The sequence below is a fragment of the Carcharhinus amblyrhynchos genome, chromosome 26, assembly GCF_965287045.1.
Source record: "Carcharhinus amblyrhynchos chromosome 26, sCarAmb.v2.hapA, whole genome shotgun sequence".
Taxonomy (NCBI): Eukaryota; Metazoa; Chordata; class Chondrichthyes; order Carcharhiniformes; family Carcharhinidae; genus Carcharhinus; species Carcharhinus amblyrhynchos.
The window spans coordinates 585,860-606,420 of NC_137349.1; the positions used below are offsets into that span (position 1 = coordinate 585,860).

Sequence of the window (20,561 nt, forward strand, 5' to 3'; positions counted from 1 at the left end):
ATCTGTCCTGCCACCATCAGAGACCTGTGGACATGCATTCAAAGATCTCTCACTTCCTCTACCCCTCCCAATATCCTTTCATTTATTATATATTTCCGAGCTCAGTTTGCTGTTCCTAAATGTATTATCTCACATTCCTCTGGATTGATCCCATTTGTCACTTTACCGCCCACTCAACCAAATCTTTGATATTCTGGAGACAACAGTTATTTTTTTCACTGTCAACTCCACAGCCAATTTTTGTGTAATCTGAAAATTTCCCTATCATGACGCCCACATTTAAGTCCAAATTATGAATATATACAATAAACACAAGGGACCCAATACTGAGCCCTGTGGAACATCACCAGAAACCATTTTCTGTTTGCAAAAGCATCCATCAACCTTTGTTTCCTGGTGCTGAACTAATTTCGGATCTACATCACACAAGACCATAACATATAGAAGCAGAATGAGGCCACTCAGCCCGTCGAGTCTGCTCCGCCATTCAATCATGGCTGATATTTTCCTCATCCCCATTCTCCTGCCTTTTCCCCAGAATCAGCAAGAACCTATCTATCTTTGTATCTATCCCTGTATCCCATTGGCTTTTACTTTTCTAACCATTCTGCCACGTGGGACCTTGTCAAATGTCTTACTAAAATCCAAGTTGACATTATCTACTGCCCTTTCCCCACAAATCCTCCTTGTTACTGCCTCAAAACAATTTATGAAAAATTGTAAGACGTGACCTTCCCCAAATAAAAACATGCTGACCATTCCTGATTAGCCTGTTGCTTTCTAAGTGACAGTTATCCCTATCTCTCCAGATTGAATTTAATCATTTTCTCATCACTGGAGTCAGACTGAATGGCCTATAATCACTTGCTTAGCTCTTGTACATTTATAAAGTAATGTACAACATCCACAGACCTCCAGTCCTGGTATCTCATCTGTATTGAGTGGGGAATGGAAAATGTTCTTCGGAACATCCACTATTCCCTCCCTGACCTCCTTTAACAACATGGGATACAATCCATCTGGTCCTGGTTATTTATCCACCTTCAAGGATGTAAGTCCCTCCAGTACTTTATCTTTCACTGTCCTTCTTGCATTTAATATTTCACAATCTTCCTCTTTAACTAGAATATCTGCTTCATCCCTCTTAGTGAATACAGAGACAAAGTGCTCATCCAATAAATCCATAATATCATTTTCAATCTATAACACGGCTTTCTAACAGTATCAGATGCCTTTTGGAAATCCATATTCATCACATCAACTGCATTATCCTATCAATCCTCTCTCCTACCTCTTCAAAAAATTCCAGTAGGTAGGTTAAAGACATAATTTCCCCTTAACAAATCAAAGCTGGCTTTCCTTAATTAACCCATATTTGCCCAAATGTCTATTCATTTTGTCTTAAATTATTAAGGGGTTTCTCTGGGTCCACAAACTCTGGGCAAGTATCGTGTTGGCCTGGAGAATTGGGAGTCAGTGGAAAGATGGATTCTATGCTGATCAGCAAACCCATCGCAATCCTCCCAGGCCATGTTGCCAGCCCCATAGCAAGTGGGAACCCAATGCATGTTCAGATTATCATTAAAGTTATAATGACAAAGCCTTGTTAACTTTAGCAAAGTGGGTTCAATGTTTGGTTGAATTTCAGCTATGACTTTCCTTGTCTGTATGTGAAATAATTCCTCAGAGGCCGGTGTTCATTCACCAGATAAAATTGTCTCCACTCCTAAGAGGGCTTTTGGTACAAAGTCAGAATCCAGAGTGTCGGTCAAACTGACACTCCTGGGTATATATATACCGGTGAGACCGTGAGTTTAGTCTTTTAGAGTATGACCTCCTTGATTGAGGTAATGATTGCCTACTCAATCAGGGAGCTCAAACATCAAGAGGCCAGCCTCATGAGCCTCACTGAGGTCTTTACGTGAAACATAAAAAATAGAACCAGGCGTAGGCCATTCAGCCCATCGAGCATGCTCCACCATTCATTTTGATCATGGCTGATCATCAAATTCAATATCCTGATCCCGCTTCCTCCTCAAGTACGTCTCAGTCAATACTGGATAATACATCTACATTTGTTGAGATGTTGCTTTACCTCAGATATCAGTAGCAGTCATGCTGCTCAGTCACAGGGTTATGGGTTCATGTCTCACTACAGAGAATGAAACAGAACAAAGAAATCCAGGCTGATGTTCCAGTGCCGGACAGTGCGAGCGCTCTGCTGTTCCAGTGCCGGACTGTGCGAGCGCTCTGCTGTTCCAGTGCGGGACTGTGCGAGCGCTCTGCTGTTCCAGTGCCGGACTGTGTGAGCGCTTGCTGTTCCAGTGCCGGACAGTGCGAGCGCTCTGCTGTTCCAGTGCCGGACAGTGCGAGCGCTCTGCTGTTCCAGTGCGGGACTGTGCGAGCGCTCTGCTGTTCCAGTGCGGGACTGTGCGAGCGCTCTGCTGTTCCAGTGCGGGACTGTGCGACCGCTCTGCTGTTCCAGTGCCGGACTGTGCGAGCGCTCTGCTGTTCCAGTGCCGGACTGTGCGACCGCTCTGCTGTTCCAGTGCGGGACTGTGTGAGCGCTCTGCTGTTCCAGTGCCGGACTGTGCGAGCGCTCTGCTGTTCCAGTGCCGGACTGTGTGAGCGCTCTGCTGTTCCAGTGCCGGACTGTGCGAGCGCTCTGCTGTTCCAGTGCCGGACAGTGCGAGCGCTCTGCTGTTCCAGTGCCGGACTGTGTGAGCGCTCTGCTGTTCCAGTGCCGGACTGTGTGAGCGCTCTGCTGTTCCAGTGCCGGACAGTGCGAGCGCTCTGCTGTTCCAGTGCCGGACTGTGCGAGCGCTCTGCTGTTCCAGTGCGGGACTGTGCGAGCGCTCTGCTGTTCCAGTGCCGGACTGTGCGAGCGCTCTGCTGTTCCAGTGCCGGACTGTGTGAGCGCTCTGCTGTTCCAGTGCCGGACTGTACGAGCGCTCTGCTGTTCCAGTGCCGGACAGTGCGAGCGCTCTGCTGTTCCAGTGCCGGACTGTACGAGCGCTCTGCTGTTCCAGTGCCTGACAGTGCGAGCGCTCTGCTGTTCCAGTGCCGGACAGTGCGAGCGCTCTGCTGTTCCAGTGCCGGACAGTGCGAGCGCTCTGCTGTTCCAGTGCCGGACTGTGCGAGCGCTCTGCTGTTCCAGTGCCGGACTGTGCGAGCGCTCTGCTGTTCCAGTGCGGGACTGTGTGAGCGCTCTGCTGTTCCAGTGCGGGACTGTGCGAGCGCTCTGCTGTTCCAGTGCCGGACTGTGCGAGCGCTCTGCTGTTCCAGTGCCGGACTGTGCGAGCGCTCTGCTGTTCCAGTGCGGGACTGTGTGAGCGCTCTGCTGTTCCAGTGCGGGACTGTGCGAGCGCTCTGCTGTTCCAGTGCCGGACTGTGCGAGCGCTCTGCTGTTCCAGTGCCGGACTGTGCGAGCGCTCTGCTGTTCCAGTGCCGGACTGTGCGAGCGCTCTGCTGTTCCAGTGCCGGACTGTGCGAGCGCTCTGCTGTTCCAGTGCCGGACTGTGCGAGCGCTCTGCTGTTCCAGTGCTGGACTGTGTGAGCGCTCTGCTGTTCCAGTGCCGGACAGTGCGAGCGCTCTGCTGTTCCAGTGCCGGACAGTGCGAGCGCTCTGCTGTTCCAGTGCGGGACTGTGTGAGCGCTCTGCTGTTCCAGTGCCGGACTGTGCGAGCGCTCTGCTGTTCCAGTGCGGGACAGTGTGAGCGCTCTGCTGTTCCAGTGCCGGACTGTGCGACCGCTCTGCTGTTCCAGTGCGGGACTGTGTGAGTGCTCTGCTGTTCCAGTGCCGGACTGTGCGAGCGCTCTGCTGTTCCAGTGCCGGACTGTGTGAGCGCTCTGCTGTTCCAGTGCGGGACTGTGCGAGCGCACTGCTGTTCCAGTGCCGGACTGTGTGAGCGCTCTGCTGTTCCAGTGCCGGACTGTGCGAGCGCTCTGCTGTTCCAGTGCCGGACTGTGCGAGCGCTCTGCTGTTCCAGTGCGGGACTGTGTGAGCGCTCTGCTGTTCCAGTGCGGGACTGTGCGAGCGCTCTGCTGTTCCAGTGCCGGACTGTGCGAGCGCTCTGCAGTTCCAGTGCCGGACTGTGCGAGCGCTCTGCTGTTCCAGTGCCGGACTGTGCGAGCGCTCTGCTGTTCCAGTGCCGGACTGTGCGAGCGCTCTGCTGTTCCAGTGCGGGACTGTGCGAACGCTCTGCTGTTCCAGTGCCGGACTGTGCGAGCACTCTGCTGTTCCAGTGCCGGACTGTGCGAGCGCTCTGCTGTTCCAGTGCCGGACTGTGCGAGCGCTCTGCTGTTCCAGTGCCGGACTGTGTGAGCGCTCTGCTGTTCCAGTGCCGGACTGTGTGAGCGCTCTGCTGTTCCAGTGCGGGACTGTGTGAGCGCTCTGCTGTTCCAGTGCCGGACTGTGCGAGCGCTCTGCTGTTCCAGTGCGGGACTGTGCGAGTGCTCTGCTGTTCCAGTGCCGGACTGTGCGAGCGCTCTGCTGTTCCAGTGCCGGACTGTGTGAGCGCTCTGCTGTTCCAGTGCCGGACTGTGTGAGCGCTCTGCTGTTCCAGTGCCGGACTGTGCGAGCGCTCTGCTGTTCCAGTGCGGGACTGTGCGAGCGCTCTGCTGTTCCAGTGCCGGACAGTGCGAGCGCTCTGCTGTTCCAGTGCCGGACAGTGCGAGCGCTCTGCTGTTCCAGTGCGGGACTGTGCGAGCGCTCTGCTGTTCCAGTGCGGGACTGTGCGAGCGCTCTGCTGTTCCAGTGCCGGACTGTGCGAGCGCTCTGCTGTTCCAGTGCCGGACTGTGCGAGCGCTCTGCTGTTCCAGTGCCGGACTGTGCGAGCGCTCTGCTGTTCCAGTGCCGGACTGTGTGAGCGCTCTGCTGTTCCAGTGCAGGACTGTGCGAGCGCTCTGCTGTTCCAGTGCTGGACTGTGTGAGCGCTCTGCTGTTCCAGTGCCGGACAGTGCGAGCGCTCTGCTGTTCCAGTGCAGGACTGTGTGAGCGCTCTGCTGTTCCAGTGCAGGACTGTGCGAGCGCTCTGCTGTTCCAGTGCTGGACTGTGTGAGCGCTCTGCTGTTCCAGTGCCGGACTGTGCGAGCGCTCTGCTGTTCCAGTGCCGGACTGTGCGAGCGCTGTGCTGTTCCAGTGCGGGACTGTGCGAGCGCTCTGCTGTTCCAGTGCCGGACTGTGCGAGCGCTCTGCTGTTCCAGTGCGGGACTGTGCGAGTGCTCTGCTGTTCCAGTGCCGGACTGTGCGAGCGCTCTGCTGTTCCAGTGCCGGACTGTGCGAGCGCTCTGCTGTTCCAGTGCCGGACTGTGCGAGCGCTCTGCTGTTCCAGTGCGGGACTGTGTGAGCGCTCTGCTGTTCCAGTGCCGGACTGTGCGAGCGCTCTGCTGTTCCAGTGCGGGACTGTGCGAGTGCTCTGCTTTTCCAGTGCCGGACTGTGCGAGCGCTCTGCTGTTCCAGTGCCGGACTGTGTGAGCGCTCTGCTGTTCCAGTGCCGGACTGTGTGAGCGCTCTGCTGTTCCAGTGCCGGACTGTGCGAGCGCTCTGCTGTTCCAGTGCGGGACTGTGCGAGCGCTCTGCTGTTCCAGTGCGGGACTGTGCGAGCGCTCTGCTGTTCCAGTGCGGGACTGTGTGAGCGCTCTGCTGTTCCAGTGCGGGACTGTGCGAGCGCTCTGCTGTTCCAGTGCCGGACTGTGTGAGCGCTCTGCTGTTCCAGTGCCGGACTGTGCGAGCGCTCTGCTGTTCCAGTGCCGGACTGTGAGAGTGCTCTGCTGTTCCAGTGCCGGACTGTGCGAGCGCTCTGCTGTTCCAGTGCCGGACTGTGCGAACGCTCTGCTGTTCCAGTGCCGGACAGTGCGAGCGCTCTGCTGTTCCAGTGCGGGACTGTGCGAGCGCTCTGCTGTTCCAGTGCGGGACTGTGTGAGCGCTCTGCTGTTCCAGTGCCGGACTGTGCGAGCGCTCTGCTGTTCCAGTGCCGGACTGTGCGAGCGCTCTGCTGTTCCAGTGCCGGACTGTGCGAGCGCTCTGCTGTTCCAGTGCCGGACTGTGCGAGCGCTCTGCTGTTCCAGTGCGGGACTGTGCGAGTGCTCTGCTGCTGGGGGTGCTGGCCTTCAGAGTGGATACTTAGAAAAGGTCTTGTCTGCCATTTCGGATGTTATGAAAGGTGCTGTATAAATGCAATTTATTTTTTTTCTCTTACTTTTTAAAGGAAGGTGTAAAGTTTGAGGAGACCTGGATGTTGTCCTGCAAAAAATCCATCTGGAAAAAACTTACATGCACAGTAACTATTCCGTCTAGAAATCTTAACATCTGAGAAGCACCAGAGTAGGAAAGAGTACAGTTTATTATCAATAAGAACAACAAGGGGGACAGCAGACAGATCTGTCGCTTTAATTCTTTGTTAAAAGATTGTTGTCTCTCCTGGTCAGGTAATCTGAAGCTCCAGCTGATCTGAAAGTGGGCACTCAGCCAATTTCCAGGTTTCCGAGATGGATTCAGCTCTGATTGACTTGGTGTCAGTTCAAACTGACAGAATGTCTAAACTGAATTAAGTGTCACCTCTCTGGACAGCAGTGTTAAAACCAAAACTGGGGGGCTTTAAGGCTCTGGCTAATTCATTGAAATATTTACACAGCTTATGGACTTTATTTTCCTGCTGCCTAAACGTTGCATCACAGGAGACGGAATTCACCATTTCAGAGAATGAAGCAGCGCAGGAACAGGCCCTTCAGCCCATCAAGCCTGTGCTGGTTCTGAATCCTTATTTAGGTCCACTACTTATTGATCACGCACGGTTCCTATCCCTCTGTTTGCCTCCTGTTCATGAGGCCACCGAGATATGCCTTGGACGTTACTAATGCACCTGCTTGCACCACCTTCACTGGCAGTGTGTTTCAGGCACCCACCACCCTCTGAGTGAAAAACTCTCCCCCGCACATCTCCCCTAAACTTTTCCCCTCTTACCTTGAACCCGTGCCCTCTTGTAATTGACACTTTCACCCTGGGAAAAAGCCTTGGACTATCCACCCTGTCTATGCCTCATAATTTTATAGACCTCTATCAGGTTGCTCCCTCAGCCTCCGTCTTTCCAATGAAAACAATCTGAGTTTATCCAACCTCTCCTCATTCCTAAAACCCTCCAGACCAGACAACATCCTGGTAAAACTTCTTTGCACCCTGTCCAAGGCATCCACGTCCTTCTGGTAGCATTGGGGACCAGCGTGGCACACAGTATTCCAAATGTGGCCCAGCTAAAGTTTTATACATGTAACATGTCAACATTGATTAAATTAACATTTAATTTCCATTACAAGAAAGCTGCATAAAGGATCTGAACACAGCGGTGAGAATGTATCCGTGTTCCAGTTAACCTGAATGATACAAAAAAGGCAAGAAATGTACTGAGAGTAAAGAGTCATTGTAATGTAGTGTTTTTATTCCTGTCCTTTTACCTATCCAAGGAGAAATCCTTCCCCTAACAGCCTGTCTGATGGGTTACACCATCACTGCCGCCACCACCCCGCTAAATCTGTGGAAAGTACCGGTTAGAAGAATTCTCCCTCTGGCAATTTTCTCCCCTATCGTGGAATGAAGAGCACTGCTGGGTGCTTCTAAGTGAGTTGGTTAACGGTTAAATTTAGCCCCGGAATGAATGAAACAGCAGCTTGATCTGTCAAGACGCCCTGCACAGCGGAACGGCAAAGCCCACGGGTCCCTGCCTTCCAATTCCTTTAAGGAACGAAAGGGCTCAGCTCAAGTCAGCGGGACCAGACGTCCAACAGAGAAGCAGCCGCTTCCCCACAGGATGTGAAAATTGGCAGGTGACTCATCCAGCTCCTCTGCCGCACCTCTGAGCCCCTGCTGCTGAGCTTAATAGAACACAAGAGAAGCGCACAGTGCTGGAGGGAGGGAGGGAGGAGAAAACAAAACAAGCCGGCGGGTGGGGGGGGGATGAAATGAGGGAATATTTTTTAAAAAGGCAGATAAAATCTCACAGTAAAAGTAAGTATTTACACTCCAAACTGAAAGCAGTCAAATCCAAGACTAGCAAATTCTTAAGTGAAGTGTTATGAGATCCATCCTTCCACTACTGGAAGCACCAGACCACCTCACATAAAGTGCCCATTTATTAAAGGAGCATGTACAAGCGGAAGCTGGTGCTCATCTCTATGTAAAACTATTGCATCAGTACCCTGAAACCCTTATCTCTGCATTTTTCATGAGCATCCCTGCCTAGTGTCTTTTTTTTGTGTAATCAATAACATGTAACATCTGTGCACTGACCTGTGCAGTTAGCGGGGGGGTGGGGGGGGTGTAGGGGAGGGAAGAGAGTCGACATAAAGCAGAGATTCACTTAAATGTTTCAAACAAGTTTTTCAAATCAAATTTACCAGTGAACCAAAAGGCTGAAGTGACATCAAGGGGAAAAAAAAGCAAACAATGGATGAGAAACGAAGCCGCTGATGTGTTGGAAATTTTTGCACCATCATCACTCCATCTGAACAGGAGTTAAAAAATAATGTTAGCATCACCATGCAGTCTCAGCGAGCGCAGGAGAGAGATGTGTTTCTGCACCTTTAGAATCTCCTCCTGCAAAATGAGCTAAATCTGGCTGTCCAGATTGTTAGCCGTGTGCTGCACTCATCAATTTATTTAATCAAACAAAAAATATCAGGAGTCCACGCTGATCTGATGATCAATCCGTTTTAGTAAACGCCAGCATTTCAGTGAGATGTTTAACATAACTTCAGATCAGTGCAGTGCTGAAAGAGTCACTGAGCCATTGGTTTAAAGATGACAGGAGAATTTGTTTCAGTTGGGAAAGGGTTAATTTGTTGACGAGCATGGGCAAATTTCCTCTCCAAAATGCAACTCCTTCGCCAAAAAGGAAAGCTTCTTCCCAGTGACAAAACCTTTAACCGGGAGAGGTTTGATTGTTTGCTGGGTTGCATGAAATTCCAATCGAAAATGTGAGCAACTTACTTTCATACCTGGGAGATAAGAGAAGTTTGTAAGGAATTTAATACTTAATGGGATAATTTGAGGAGGCATTTAATTTTTCTTCCCCCCCCCCCCACTCTCCCCTCATTTTGATAGGACTGTTCACTGTGGCTGAAGCGACTTTTAACACAAGAGTTTAACTACTTACTGTTCAGGCAGTTCTTCTTTCTGGTCCCATTTACCTTCCCAGCTCTATCGATCTTGAGGAAGTACTTTGTGGCCGAATAGAGCCTTCGCCACCGCACATCACCCTGCAGGTGGTTGTAACTGCGTGTGTGGCGCTCCAGGCTCGAGGAGCAGTTTGTAGCATCCAGCGTAAGCGCATCTTCGGACTCACCGCGGCAACTGGCGGACGCCGAACAGGCCAGGGAGAACAGAAGGAAGCAAGCGAAGGGGGGCAAGGGCGAGACACCGCTGGTCAGCATCCATTTCCACATTGTAGTAAAATTCCTGGAGTGGGATCTAGGAAAAGACGCATACTGAAGCAGCAATGAATTCACCTGGGCAAAGTGAGAGTTCCACGCACGGGCTTCCCTTCACAACAATCTTTCCGTTAATGTCTGTGAGTTGCCCCAATGTTGCTGTATCCATGACCCAGTCACACCTGAAGCATTAGTCCAATTGCGGTTAAACAACTCCTTAAGAAGAAGCTATGCAGAATTCGAAGGAGTGTGAAGTCTCGTCCCTCTCTGGAGCTAACTGAAATTTGCACAGGAAGGATGAAAAACAACAAGAAGAGTGAAAATAAACTTCAGTCTTGAATTTCTTTGCTCATCTGAATTTGGCTCATTAAAGTGAGAGCTTTGAGAGAGTGCAGCATGTGGGAAGGATAGGTTGTGTTTTTATCAATGCCTCAGACACTACGAACTGCAGGCAGCTTGTCATCTGCTTACCGTTCAGCTGACAGCTGAGAAAGGGCTGGCCCTTTTCAGATAGGAGGGATGTTTTTTTTGTCCTAAGCCAGTAGTTTGTCGCCTGGCGAAATGTCATCAGCAGGGTTGGGCATCCAGTCAAGTCACTTACGAGCAGTGGCAAAAGGGGAAACAGCTTGTGGTGGTTACGGTTAGCCGCTTACCTACGTACCATCGATTTATAGCTTTCTTCCATCTCTATTTCTCACAAACACTTCTAAACATTTCTAGCCTGTCACCCTGAGAGCTACAAGGATAAACCACATGTGTTTTACAAGGAATTGAACAGTGATTACAAATGTGTTCTATTTCTCTTCTAGAGAATATAAAGAATTCAAAAGTGGGCATGAATAATTAAAAGTGCTTACAATTTAAGTTCATGAATTTATCTATTGGAAGCAAGTGTATAAACACTAATACATTCATTGGAAATTCCTCTGCCTGGTATTTTAATAGCATTGCCCACTTATACCAAATCGATTAATGACACAGCTAAAATATGGAGGGAGGGGTTCAGGCAAATGTGTTAGTGCTCAGATCCTGATATTTCAGAATACTTTTCCAGAATCAAAGTACCTTGGTTATTCAGTTTGTGGAGTTTGTCTACTCAAGCAGAAACTCAGATTTCAGAGAGCTAGTTATATCTGTTATTTTGTTTTCCCTTCTCTCTCTGTCATCCAAAGACCTGCAAAGGATTGAAGTTGGTTTAATAAGGGTCTGATTTTGGACTGCTCTCTGGGGAGCCTCGAGACAGTGCTCTGCTGTCGATGTGTATGCAAGCCACCGCAAATCTATCAGTCCTGTTACTCTTACTCAAAGAAAAAACAACAGCTGGCTTCTTAGAACCCCCCCATTCTACTTCTGTTACAAGCGTTGCAACCTTTAAGTGGAGGAACAAATAATTTTTCTTTTCACCTGTGCCTTCCATGAAAGTGATTTTTAACCTTGGTGCTTTGTGATTTGGAGCTCAATTGCACATGGCAGTGTGTAATTATGTTTCTTTTTTTTTATAACCCAGGGCTTTGATTTCTCCCGGTCGTGTGTGGCTTTAAAATAAACAAATTAATGACTGTGTTAAAATAGCGTGCAAAAGGAATTTTGCATGGGCAGGTTAACTAGTGCATTGCTGGAGGAAATTAAACCTGCTGGAAATTTCAGAAAATGTTGCCTTTCTTCATTGTATGTGTTTGTTTGCAGGAAGGTTCTTGAACTAATTCGATAAATTGAAGCGGTCTAATAGTGTCGTTTGGTCCATCAATGTAAAACTTATGACTGGATCTGAGGACTGATTGCATTCCCAGGATAGTTAATCTCCGATGAAAATGGGGGTTGGCGGGGTGGGTGGGGGGGAGGCGGGGTGGGTGGGGGTTGGCGGGGTGGGTGGGGGTTGGCAGGGTGGGTGGGGGGGGCGGGGTGCAATGTGGTCAATTGGCAGATAGTGTAGCGCATGAAACTGAACTGAGCTACATTTAGCCATGGGCCACGGCAAATGATGCCTCTTACTGATATCAGAGAGTCGGGGATATAATACAGAACATTGCTCACTTTGGGTATTTCACTTTGGTCCGTTTCCCTCCCCCACAGTTCCCACGTAACCACTTAAGTTTTCTGTGTTTTCTATCAATGTGCAGTGGAGAAAGCCTAGGTTTTTTGTTCAAATGTTTTATAGTCCCTTTGACACCGTGGCTTCTCAAGGGAAGACACACCCATCAAATGGCCAGGCGAAGAAGTGATGAACCTCATCAAACGTATTGGTTGACAGGCTCGAGTGTCATCCACAGCTGGGTCTCAGGCCGCTAGCCACAGTAACATGGAGGAGCCATCTTAGCTGTGCAGTACTGGACAGCTCTTCTGTCAGCCCTTGTGTACTCAAAGGGAGCAATGCCCTTTACTTCTAACCAATTATCTCCATGTCATGTTCACTTCCAAATCAAAACCTTTACTTCAGTTAAAAAAAATCTGCCAATCCCGTTCCTGTTTGTCCATCACAGCTGCTCTGTGAGATACCAATGTGTGAAAAGACAAAGTGAACAATCATTTTTTAAGTTTAAAATCTTCACATCATAGTTTTGACCTTCTGCTGAAGATGTAAGTTTGACCCAACTTCTACTTAATAAGTGGCTGATGATCCATTTGCTAATGGTTTGGTGATGGTTCGAATATTCCGACAGAGTTCATATTTACACAGGTTCAAAACCCCAAAGATATTCACTCAGTGATTCTCAATTCACTCTCTAAAATTGTTTAATGTTACACTGTTTAAACCTTTGGAGTCTAGAAATTACTGTAATATTTCAAACAATTACAATCCTTCATTAAAATAACAAAGAGAATTGTTACACAAATGCACTGAACTGTTCTGACGCTAACATCGCAAACACAGTCATTTGCAGCTTAGAGGTTTAGAATCAATTCCTAAACTCAGCAGTGTTTGCTTATGATTATTGTGGTTTGTTAATCTGACTTCAGCTACTTAAGCAACCTTGATAGTCAGATTTGATGTATGGCACTGTGCTTGCATGTGTAAATGCAACTTGTTTATACATGTGACAATTTGATGTTTGTTAAAGATTTATGTTTTAGCAGTAGGAGCTAGAGAAGGAAATGTGAGCATGTTTTTCCTGCTGAGATGTTACAAGCACAATTATTTTCCAGAATGACCGAGCAGCAGGGTCTTAGTTGTAACTTGAATACCTGACGACAATGCATTACAAGAACATTACAATTCTCATGCCATGGAGCACAGGAGTTTTGCTTGAATGGGTTGATATCTGAAGCAGATCCCAGGGTTGTGTTACAAGACTTTAAACACACAATAGGTCACCGGGGACCTGATTTCTGGAGTCCTCTCTCCTGGCGTGCTGTTTCACACGAGCATAAGACAGAGAATATGGGGTTTCCAGTATCTGCAGTATTTTGCTTTTTTATATAGAAAATCGGAATAGCTGACCTGTGCACACCAGGGCCTGGGAGAACAGGATGCACACGGTGCTAATCATCAGTGCCTGGGAGAGGAGCTTGTACACAGTGGTAATCACTGGGACTTGTGCCTTTGGGAGTTTCTGGACTCAGGTAGAACTGCCACAGTCTCAAGTAGCTGCCGCACGTCACAATGTGCTCGCAAGCAAGCATGCAGTGGGCACCCTGCCCCGGGTAGAATTCCAATCTTCAAGATCTAATCGACCTGGGGCAAGAGACTGTTCCATGTACCCATAGGTTTTAAGAGCCAGGATGCATTCTGGGTGATGTAATCCAGTTTTGGCTGCACTTTTACCTGCCTGTGCAGATACAGGTCCCCTAATGGACTTCATGTGCTAAATTCAGAACATGCAGGCCCCCACGGACAACTGAAGTCTCGTTGCCCATTCTGGTTCACTCTGAACTAGGTGAAATGAAGGTGTAAGTTTTCCTCATAGATGTCTTTCCTGTTTGAAGTCAACAAGATTATGAGGGACATGGACAGAGTGGATAGTCAGAAGCTTTTTCCCAGGGTGGAAGAGTCAATTACTCGGGGGCACAGGTTTAAAGGAGATGTACAAGGCAAGTATTTTACACAGAGGGCGGTGGGCACCTGGAACTCGCTGCCGAGGGAGGGAGGTAGTGGAAGCAGATACAATAGTGACTTTTAAGAGGCATCTTGACTAGGATGGGAATGGAGGGATATGATCCCCGGAAGGGTAGGGGGTTTTTGTTCAGTCAGGCAGCATGGTCGGTGCAGGCTTGGAGGGCCGAAGGGCCTGTTCCTGGGCTGTAATTTTCTTTGTTCTTTGTTCTAAGTTAGTCTTATGAGTTTTGAAGTTCATTATTTCCTCCTGTTTTATTGACTTTGATTTATCACAATGGTTTTAACATTGTTCTAGCTGTTTTATTTGTGACAGATGAGGTTACACATAGCTAGAGGACAATTATACATTCATTTCTCTCCTGATCTCATCGTATTTCTTTGATTAATTGCTGATTGGTTAATATCTTAATTACTATAATTGACATATTAATTATGAATTTCTTCATTTGGTCTTTTTGTTTATTAATTACTAGCTTTCTATATAATAAATTCATTTTTTTGATTTGACTATTAACACTATTTCCCTGACAGAGGAGGTGTCAGGGTAAGTTTTTCACTCAGAGGGTGGTGGGTGAGTGGAATCGGCTGCCGTCAGTGGAGGCGGATTCGATAGGATCTTTTAAGAGACTTCAGGATGAGTATGTGGGACTTAGTAGGATTGAGGGTTACCGGTAAGCCTAGTAGGTAGAGATATGATCGGCGCAACTTGTGGGCCGAAGGGCCTGTTTGTGCTGTAGTTTTTCTATGTTTCTATTAAAGTCAGATGCCACTGTTTTATATATATGCAATATAAAATAGAATAGAATCCCTACAAGCAGTTGGAGATTATTCAGCCCATCAAACCTGCACCCATGCAATTCTACCCAGTCTCTATCTCCACAACCCCTCTATTTACCCTGCTAATTCCCGTGTCACTGAAGGGCAATTTAACATGGTCAATGCACCTAAATGTACACATCTTTGTAATGCTCTTAGTAATGATATTTCAGGTTCAATTATCTCAGTGTGTGAACCATGAGACTGGGAATGAGCTGGATGAACACACACCCACGCACACACTCACACCCACCCACACACACACACACTGTTCCCCTCTGTGTCTCTCTCCAAAAGCACCAGGCTGAAAGAGGAGAATATCCCAGGTTGAGGCGACCTGTTTCACCCCCCCCAAATCCCCTGATGGCAGCTTGGTGTGTGTGGCACTCCAAGGTGAACGGAAGCTTCATGCTCATTAAACCAACCTGAAATGGCCCTGATGACCAGGACTTGGGGCCTAGTCAATTTCTCATTAACTCTGCTCTTTTAAGTGAAAAAGGCAAAAATAAGTTTTATGGCTTAGCCATGCTGCTTGCTTTTTCAAATGATCATTTTTATTCATTATTATATGTTCTTAAAAGTTATCAATTTATTGCTTTGACATTGATTTTATTGCTGTTTATGTATTCTTCATAGAATCATAGAATCCTTACAGTGCAGAAAAAGGCCATATGACCCATTAAATCTGCACCAACGCTCTAACTAAGCATCTTGGTCAGGCCTTATCCCTGTAACCCCATATATCTGGTTAATCCCCTTAGCTTGGGACACTAAGAGGCAATTTAGCATAGCCAATCCAACTAACCTGTACATCTTTGAGCCCTGGGACGCCCCTGGGGGAAGCCCATGCAGACACAAGGAGAATGTGCAAACTCCACACAGTCACCCAAGACTGTAATTGGATCCAGGTCACTGGCACAATGAGGCAGCAGTGCTAACCTCTGTGCTGCCCTAGATAACAAGAGCAACACATGAACTGGTTTTGAAATTTGTGTTTAATTTGGTGCCAGACCAGGTCTCCCGCAGACGCTGCTGGGTTTCTTGCTGAGGGACAAAGAAAGGCTCTAAAGTGTCCAATTGCTTTATATGCGGTTGGCAAAAAGAGTTATTTTTGCTCCAATGGAAACAGGAAATGTTGGAAATGCTCAGCACATCTGGCAGTATCTGTACAGAGAGAAACTGAAGGCAGTGACCCTTCATCAGAATGAGTAAAACAGTGGATCTCAACATTGATTCTGTTTCTCTCTTCACAGGTGCTGCCTGGTCTGCAAAGTATTCCCAGCATTTTCAGTTCATATTTCAGATTTCCAGCATCTGCAGTTCTTTGTTCTCCTATTACGCTCCATGCTGGGCATTTGAAGTGTGGTTAGTTCCAATTTAAAATGAGAAAATATTTATCACTCAAATGTATTTTTCTGCTAACAAAGCCGATAAGTTCCAGGAAATGACCGTCTCCAAGAAGGGAGGATCTAACCATTGTCCCTTAGCACTCAATGGCATTATCATCACCTGAATCCCCACTATCAATATCCGGGGGTTACCACTGACCAGAAACTCAACTGGACTAGCCAAATAAATACTATAGTTACGAAAACAGATCAAAGGTTAGGAACCTTGCAGCAAGTAACTCAGCTCCTAACTCCCCAAAGACTGTCTACAATCTACACGGCACAAGTCAGGTGTGTGATGGAATACTCTCCCTTTCCCCGAATAAGTGCAGCTCCAACAATATTCAAGAAGCTTGATACCATCCAGGACAAAGCAGCCTGCTAGATTGGCACCTCATGCACAAATATCCGCTCCCTCTGCCACTGATGCACAATAGCAGCAATGCACCATCTGCAAGATACTCCACAGAAACTCACCAAGACTCCTTTGGCAGCACATTGCAAATTTTGGATCACTAACATCTAGAAAGACAAGAGCAGCAGATGTATGGAAACACCACCACCTGGAAGTTCCCCACCTAGCAACTCAACATCCTGACTTGGAAATATAATTGCCATTCCCTCACTGTTGTTGGCTTAAAATCCTGGAACTTCCTCCCTAACAGCACTGGGGGTGTACCTAAGTGACATGGGTGCAGCAGCTCACCACCACCTTCTCAAGGACAATTAGGGATGGGCAAGAAATGCTGCTTGCATTTGTTTTCTGAATTGGGTGGGGGCAGATGCAGGGTGAAATAGAAATCTGCCGTCTCCAAAGAAAGCTCAGAAGCAACTGGGTGCAGTGCGGGGGCTGGGGGGGTGGCGGGGGGGGGGGGGGGGGGTGGCGGTGGAGGTTAATAAATGGCCTGCCTTGCTGTTGTGGAACTGTGGACAAAAACAGTGTAACTAAAAACACTCTTTATAACTCCTCATGCTACTCCACCCCCCCCCATGCCACACACACACATACACACATGCCCCTTGCTCCATCCATGCCAACCTATGCCAGCTCATGGTCCCCACCAATCCTGATGGTCCCTCATACCTTATATGCCTACATATGCCACCCTACCTGCCACTCTTTGCCCCAAACCCTCCTTGCTAACTTACTCAGTATTTATTATAAGCAAATCTCAGGATTAATGCTGAGGTTAAACAAAATTCAATGTTTATGGATTAATTCATACATTTTTTAAAAAAAACACTCATTTATATAAAGATAATAGTCATTGCATTTAACTTCCTTTAACCCTTTATAAAAACAGGCGTTTGTATTCATAATCCCACTTCAAAGACTTTATAAACACCTGGACCTATCAATCAAACTGTGAAATTGCAGATGCCTCACTGTGATAATGAAATCAGTCATGCAGCATTCTGTCACGTGTATTAGTATGCTGTGAAAAGTATTGTTTCTTGATCAATAAGGGGACCAAGGTTTTCAGGGAGAAGGCAGGAGAATGGGGATGAGAATCATATCAGCATTGATTGAATGGCGGAGCAGACTCAGTGGGCCACATGGTCTCATTCTTCTCTTATATCTTATGGTCTCCTGGCAAGCTGCACAGGCAGAGCATCCAATACAGAGAGAAGGAACGGAGAGAGTGCAGAACATAGAGTTATAGTCGGAGATAGGATGAGAAAGAAAGATCAGCTTAATATGAACATGGTTAGAGAGTTTATAAGAGTTAGAATAAAGTTTTAAAACCATAGAATGAGAGTAATAGATAGAATTAGAGGGGATGTATTATAGGAGAGTATAGAATTAGAGGGGATGTATTCTGGTGTTATGTAATGAGGCGGGTAGAATTAGGGAACTTGCGGTGAAGGATCCTCTTGGGGAGAGTGATCATTGTATGGTGGAGTTTCTGGTGCAGATGGAGGAGGAGAAAGTGGGTTCCCGGACACGCGTCCTTTGTTTGAATAGAGGGGAGTACGGTAGGATGAGAGAAGAATTGGCGAATGTGGACTGGGAGAGCGCGTTGGAGGGAGGGTCTGCTGAGGAGCAGTGGAGGATCTTTAAGGAGATCTTTCTTGGTGCTCAGCAGAAATTTATTCCGATGGTCAAAAAGGACCACAGGAGGAGAGGTAATAAGCCGTGGATAACGAAGGAGGTGAAGGAAAGTGTTAAATTAAAAGCGGAGGCGTTTAGAGTAGCTAAGAGTAGTGGGCAAGAAGAGGATTGGGAGAGGTTTAAATGTCAACAAAGATTGACAAAGAAGTTGATAAAGAAGGGTAGGAGAAACTACGAAGCTGGGCTAGCGCTTAATATAAAAAAGGATAGCAAGAGTTTTTATAAATATATAAAAAGGAAGAGGCTGGCTAGGGTGAACATTGGTCCCTTAGAGGATGAGAAGGGGGACTTAGTGGTAGGGGATGGGGATATGGCTGAGGTCTTGAATAACTTTTTTGTTTCGGTCTTCACGGAGGAGGACGTGAATAATTTGCCGGATGTTAGAGATGGAAAGGTGGTAGGACTGGAGGGTCTCGATGACATTACTGTTACTGGAAAGGTGGTGCTCGACAGACTGGAGGGGCTGATTGTGGACAAGTCCCCAGGACCGGATGGAATGCATCCGAGGGTCCTGAAAGAAATGGCGGAGGTGATAGTGGATGCCTTGGTGGTTATTTTCCAGACGTCGCTGGATTCCGGGGAAGTGCTGGAAGATTGGAAAGCGGTTAATGTTACGCCGTTGTTTAAGAAGGGTGCCAGGCAAAAGGCAGGGAATTATAGGCCTGTTAGTTTAACGTCTGTGGTAGGTAAAATGTTAGAATCCGTCACCAAGGAGGAAATAGCGAGGCATCTTGAGGGGAACTGCTTGATAGAGCAGACGCAGCACGGTTTCGTTAAAGGGAAGTCGTGTCTGACAAATTTACTGGAGTTCTATGGGGATGTGTCTAGGGCGGTGGATAGAGGAGAGCCGGTGGATGTGGTCTTTCTTGATTTTCAGAAGGCGTTTGACAAGGTACCTCACAAGAGGTTATTGCAGAAGGTCAGGGGGCATGGAGTTGGGGGTAGGGTGTTAGCGTGGATAGAGGACTGGTTGTCAAATAGGAGGCAGAGAGTGGGGGTCAATGGGTGCTATTCGGATTGGCGGATGGTGACTAGTGGAGTGCCCCAGGGGTCGGTGCTGGGGCCTCAGCTATTTACCATTTATATAGATGATCTGGAGGAGGGAACCGAGTGTATGGTGTCGAAATTTGCTGATGACACCAAGATTGGTGGAATGGCAAATTGTGCGGAGGGTGTGGAGAGTCTGCAGAAGGATCTAGATAGGCTGGGCGAATGGGCCAGGAAATGGCAAATGGAATTTAATGTTGGCAAGTGCGAGGTGGTCCACTTTGGTAGGAATAATGGTAGGAAGGATTATTACTTACATGGAGAAAAACTGCAGCAGGCGACGGTGCAGAGGGACCTCGGGGTCCTTGTGCATGAGTCACAAAAACCCAGCTTGCAGGTGCAGCAGGTGGTCAGGAAGGCGAATGGGATGTTGGCCTTCATAGCGAGGGGGATTGAATATAAAAGTAGGGAGGTCTTGCTGCGGCTGTATAGGGCATTGGTGAGGCTGCAGCTGGAGTACTGTGTGCAGTTTTGGGCGCCGTACTTACGCAAGGATATTTTGGCCTTGGAGGGAGTGCAGAGGAGGTTTACTAGGCTGATGCCGGAGTTGAGGGGGTTGAGCTATGAGGAGAGGCTGAATAAATTAGGCTTGTACTTGTTAGAGTTTAGAAGAATGAGGGGAGATCTCATTGAGACGTATAAGATGATGAATGGGATGGATAGGATAGAGGTGGAGAGACTCTTCCCGCTCAGAAAGGATAGTAGGACTAGGGGGCACAGCCTCAAGATAAAGGGGGGGCGGTTTAGAACAGAGTTGAGGAGGAACTTCTTCACTCAAAGGGTGGTGAATCTCTGGAATTCTCTGCCTGTTGAAGTGGTGGAGGCTGCCTCGCTACATATTTTTAAGACGCGGGTTGATGGGTTTTTGATAAGAGAGGGAATTAAGGGTTATGGGGAGAGGGCGGGAATGTGGAACTGAGCCACGACAGATCAGCCATGATCTTATTGAATGGCGGGGCAGGCTCGAAGGACTAGTTGGCCTACTCCTGCTCCTATTTCTCCTATTTCTTATGTTCTTATTATAGGAGAGTATAGAATTAGAGGGGATGTATTGTAGGGGAGTATAGAATTAGAGGGGATGTATTATAGGGGAGTATAGAATTAGAGGGGATGTATTATAGGGGAGTATAGAACTAGAGGGGATGTATTATAGGAGAGTATAGAATTAGAGGGGATGTATTATAGGGGAGTATAGAATTAGAGGGGATGTATTATAGGGGAGTATAGAATTAGACGGGATGTATTATAGGGGAGTATAGAATTAGAGGGGATGTATTATAGGGGGGTATAGAATTACAGGGGATGTATTATAAGAGAGTATAGAATTAGAGGGGATGTATTATTGGGGAGTACAGAATTAGAGGGGATGCTAAGCACAGATTGCAAGAAGTTACAATGTTCCAGCATTATCTTGGCCATTTGATAACCCTTAGGCTTATGTCAACAGAGTGAAATAGCAAGGACTGTAACACTGCAGGGTTTTTTCAAATATTTAAAGAGTAGGCCATTTAAAAGCTTTGAAAGATTGACAGCTCTCTTTCTCAGATCCCTTTCAGTTTATGCCCTTTTTACACACACTTTTAACAATCTCAAAGTGCACTTGACTTCTCTGTAGGGCACACTGGGGACCTTACCTCTCCCAAAGGGAACTCTAACCTCTGCCAAATATCCCCTGGGAGCAGATTCAAAAGGGTACCTTACCTCTCCACAGAGCTCCAGT

General features: G+C 47.7%; 1 protein-coding gene across 2 annotated transcripts in view; it reads right to left on the reverse strand.

Annotated features, from left to right (window-relative positions):
• fgf22 (fibroblast growth factor 22) overlaps positions 1 to 20,561 on the reverse strand; it is a 181,750-nt gene that overhangs the window by 134,974 nt on the left and 26,215 nt on the right. Inside the window, exon 2 of one of the 2 annotated variants that reach the window (XM_080212653.1) lies at positions 9,150 to 9,700. In XM_080212653.1, the coding sequence (XP_080068779.1) occupies positions 9,150 to 9,438 (289 nt within the window). In that variant the 5' untranslated portion in view covers positions 9,439 to 9,700. Of the gene's footprint in view, positions 1 to 9,149; positions 9,820 to 20,561 lie in introns of those variants that run through there. The other variant, XM_080212652.1, reaches the window with a different exon arrangement.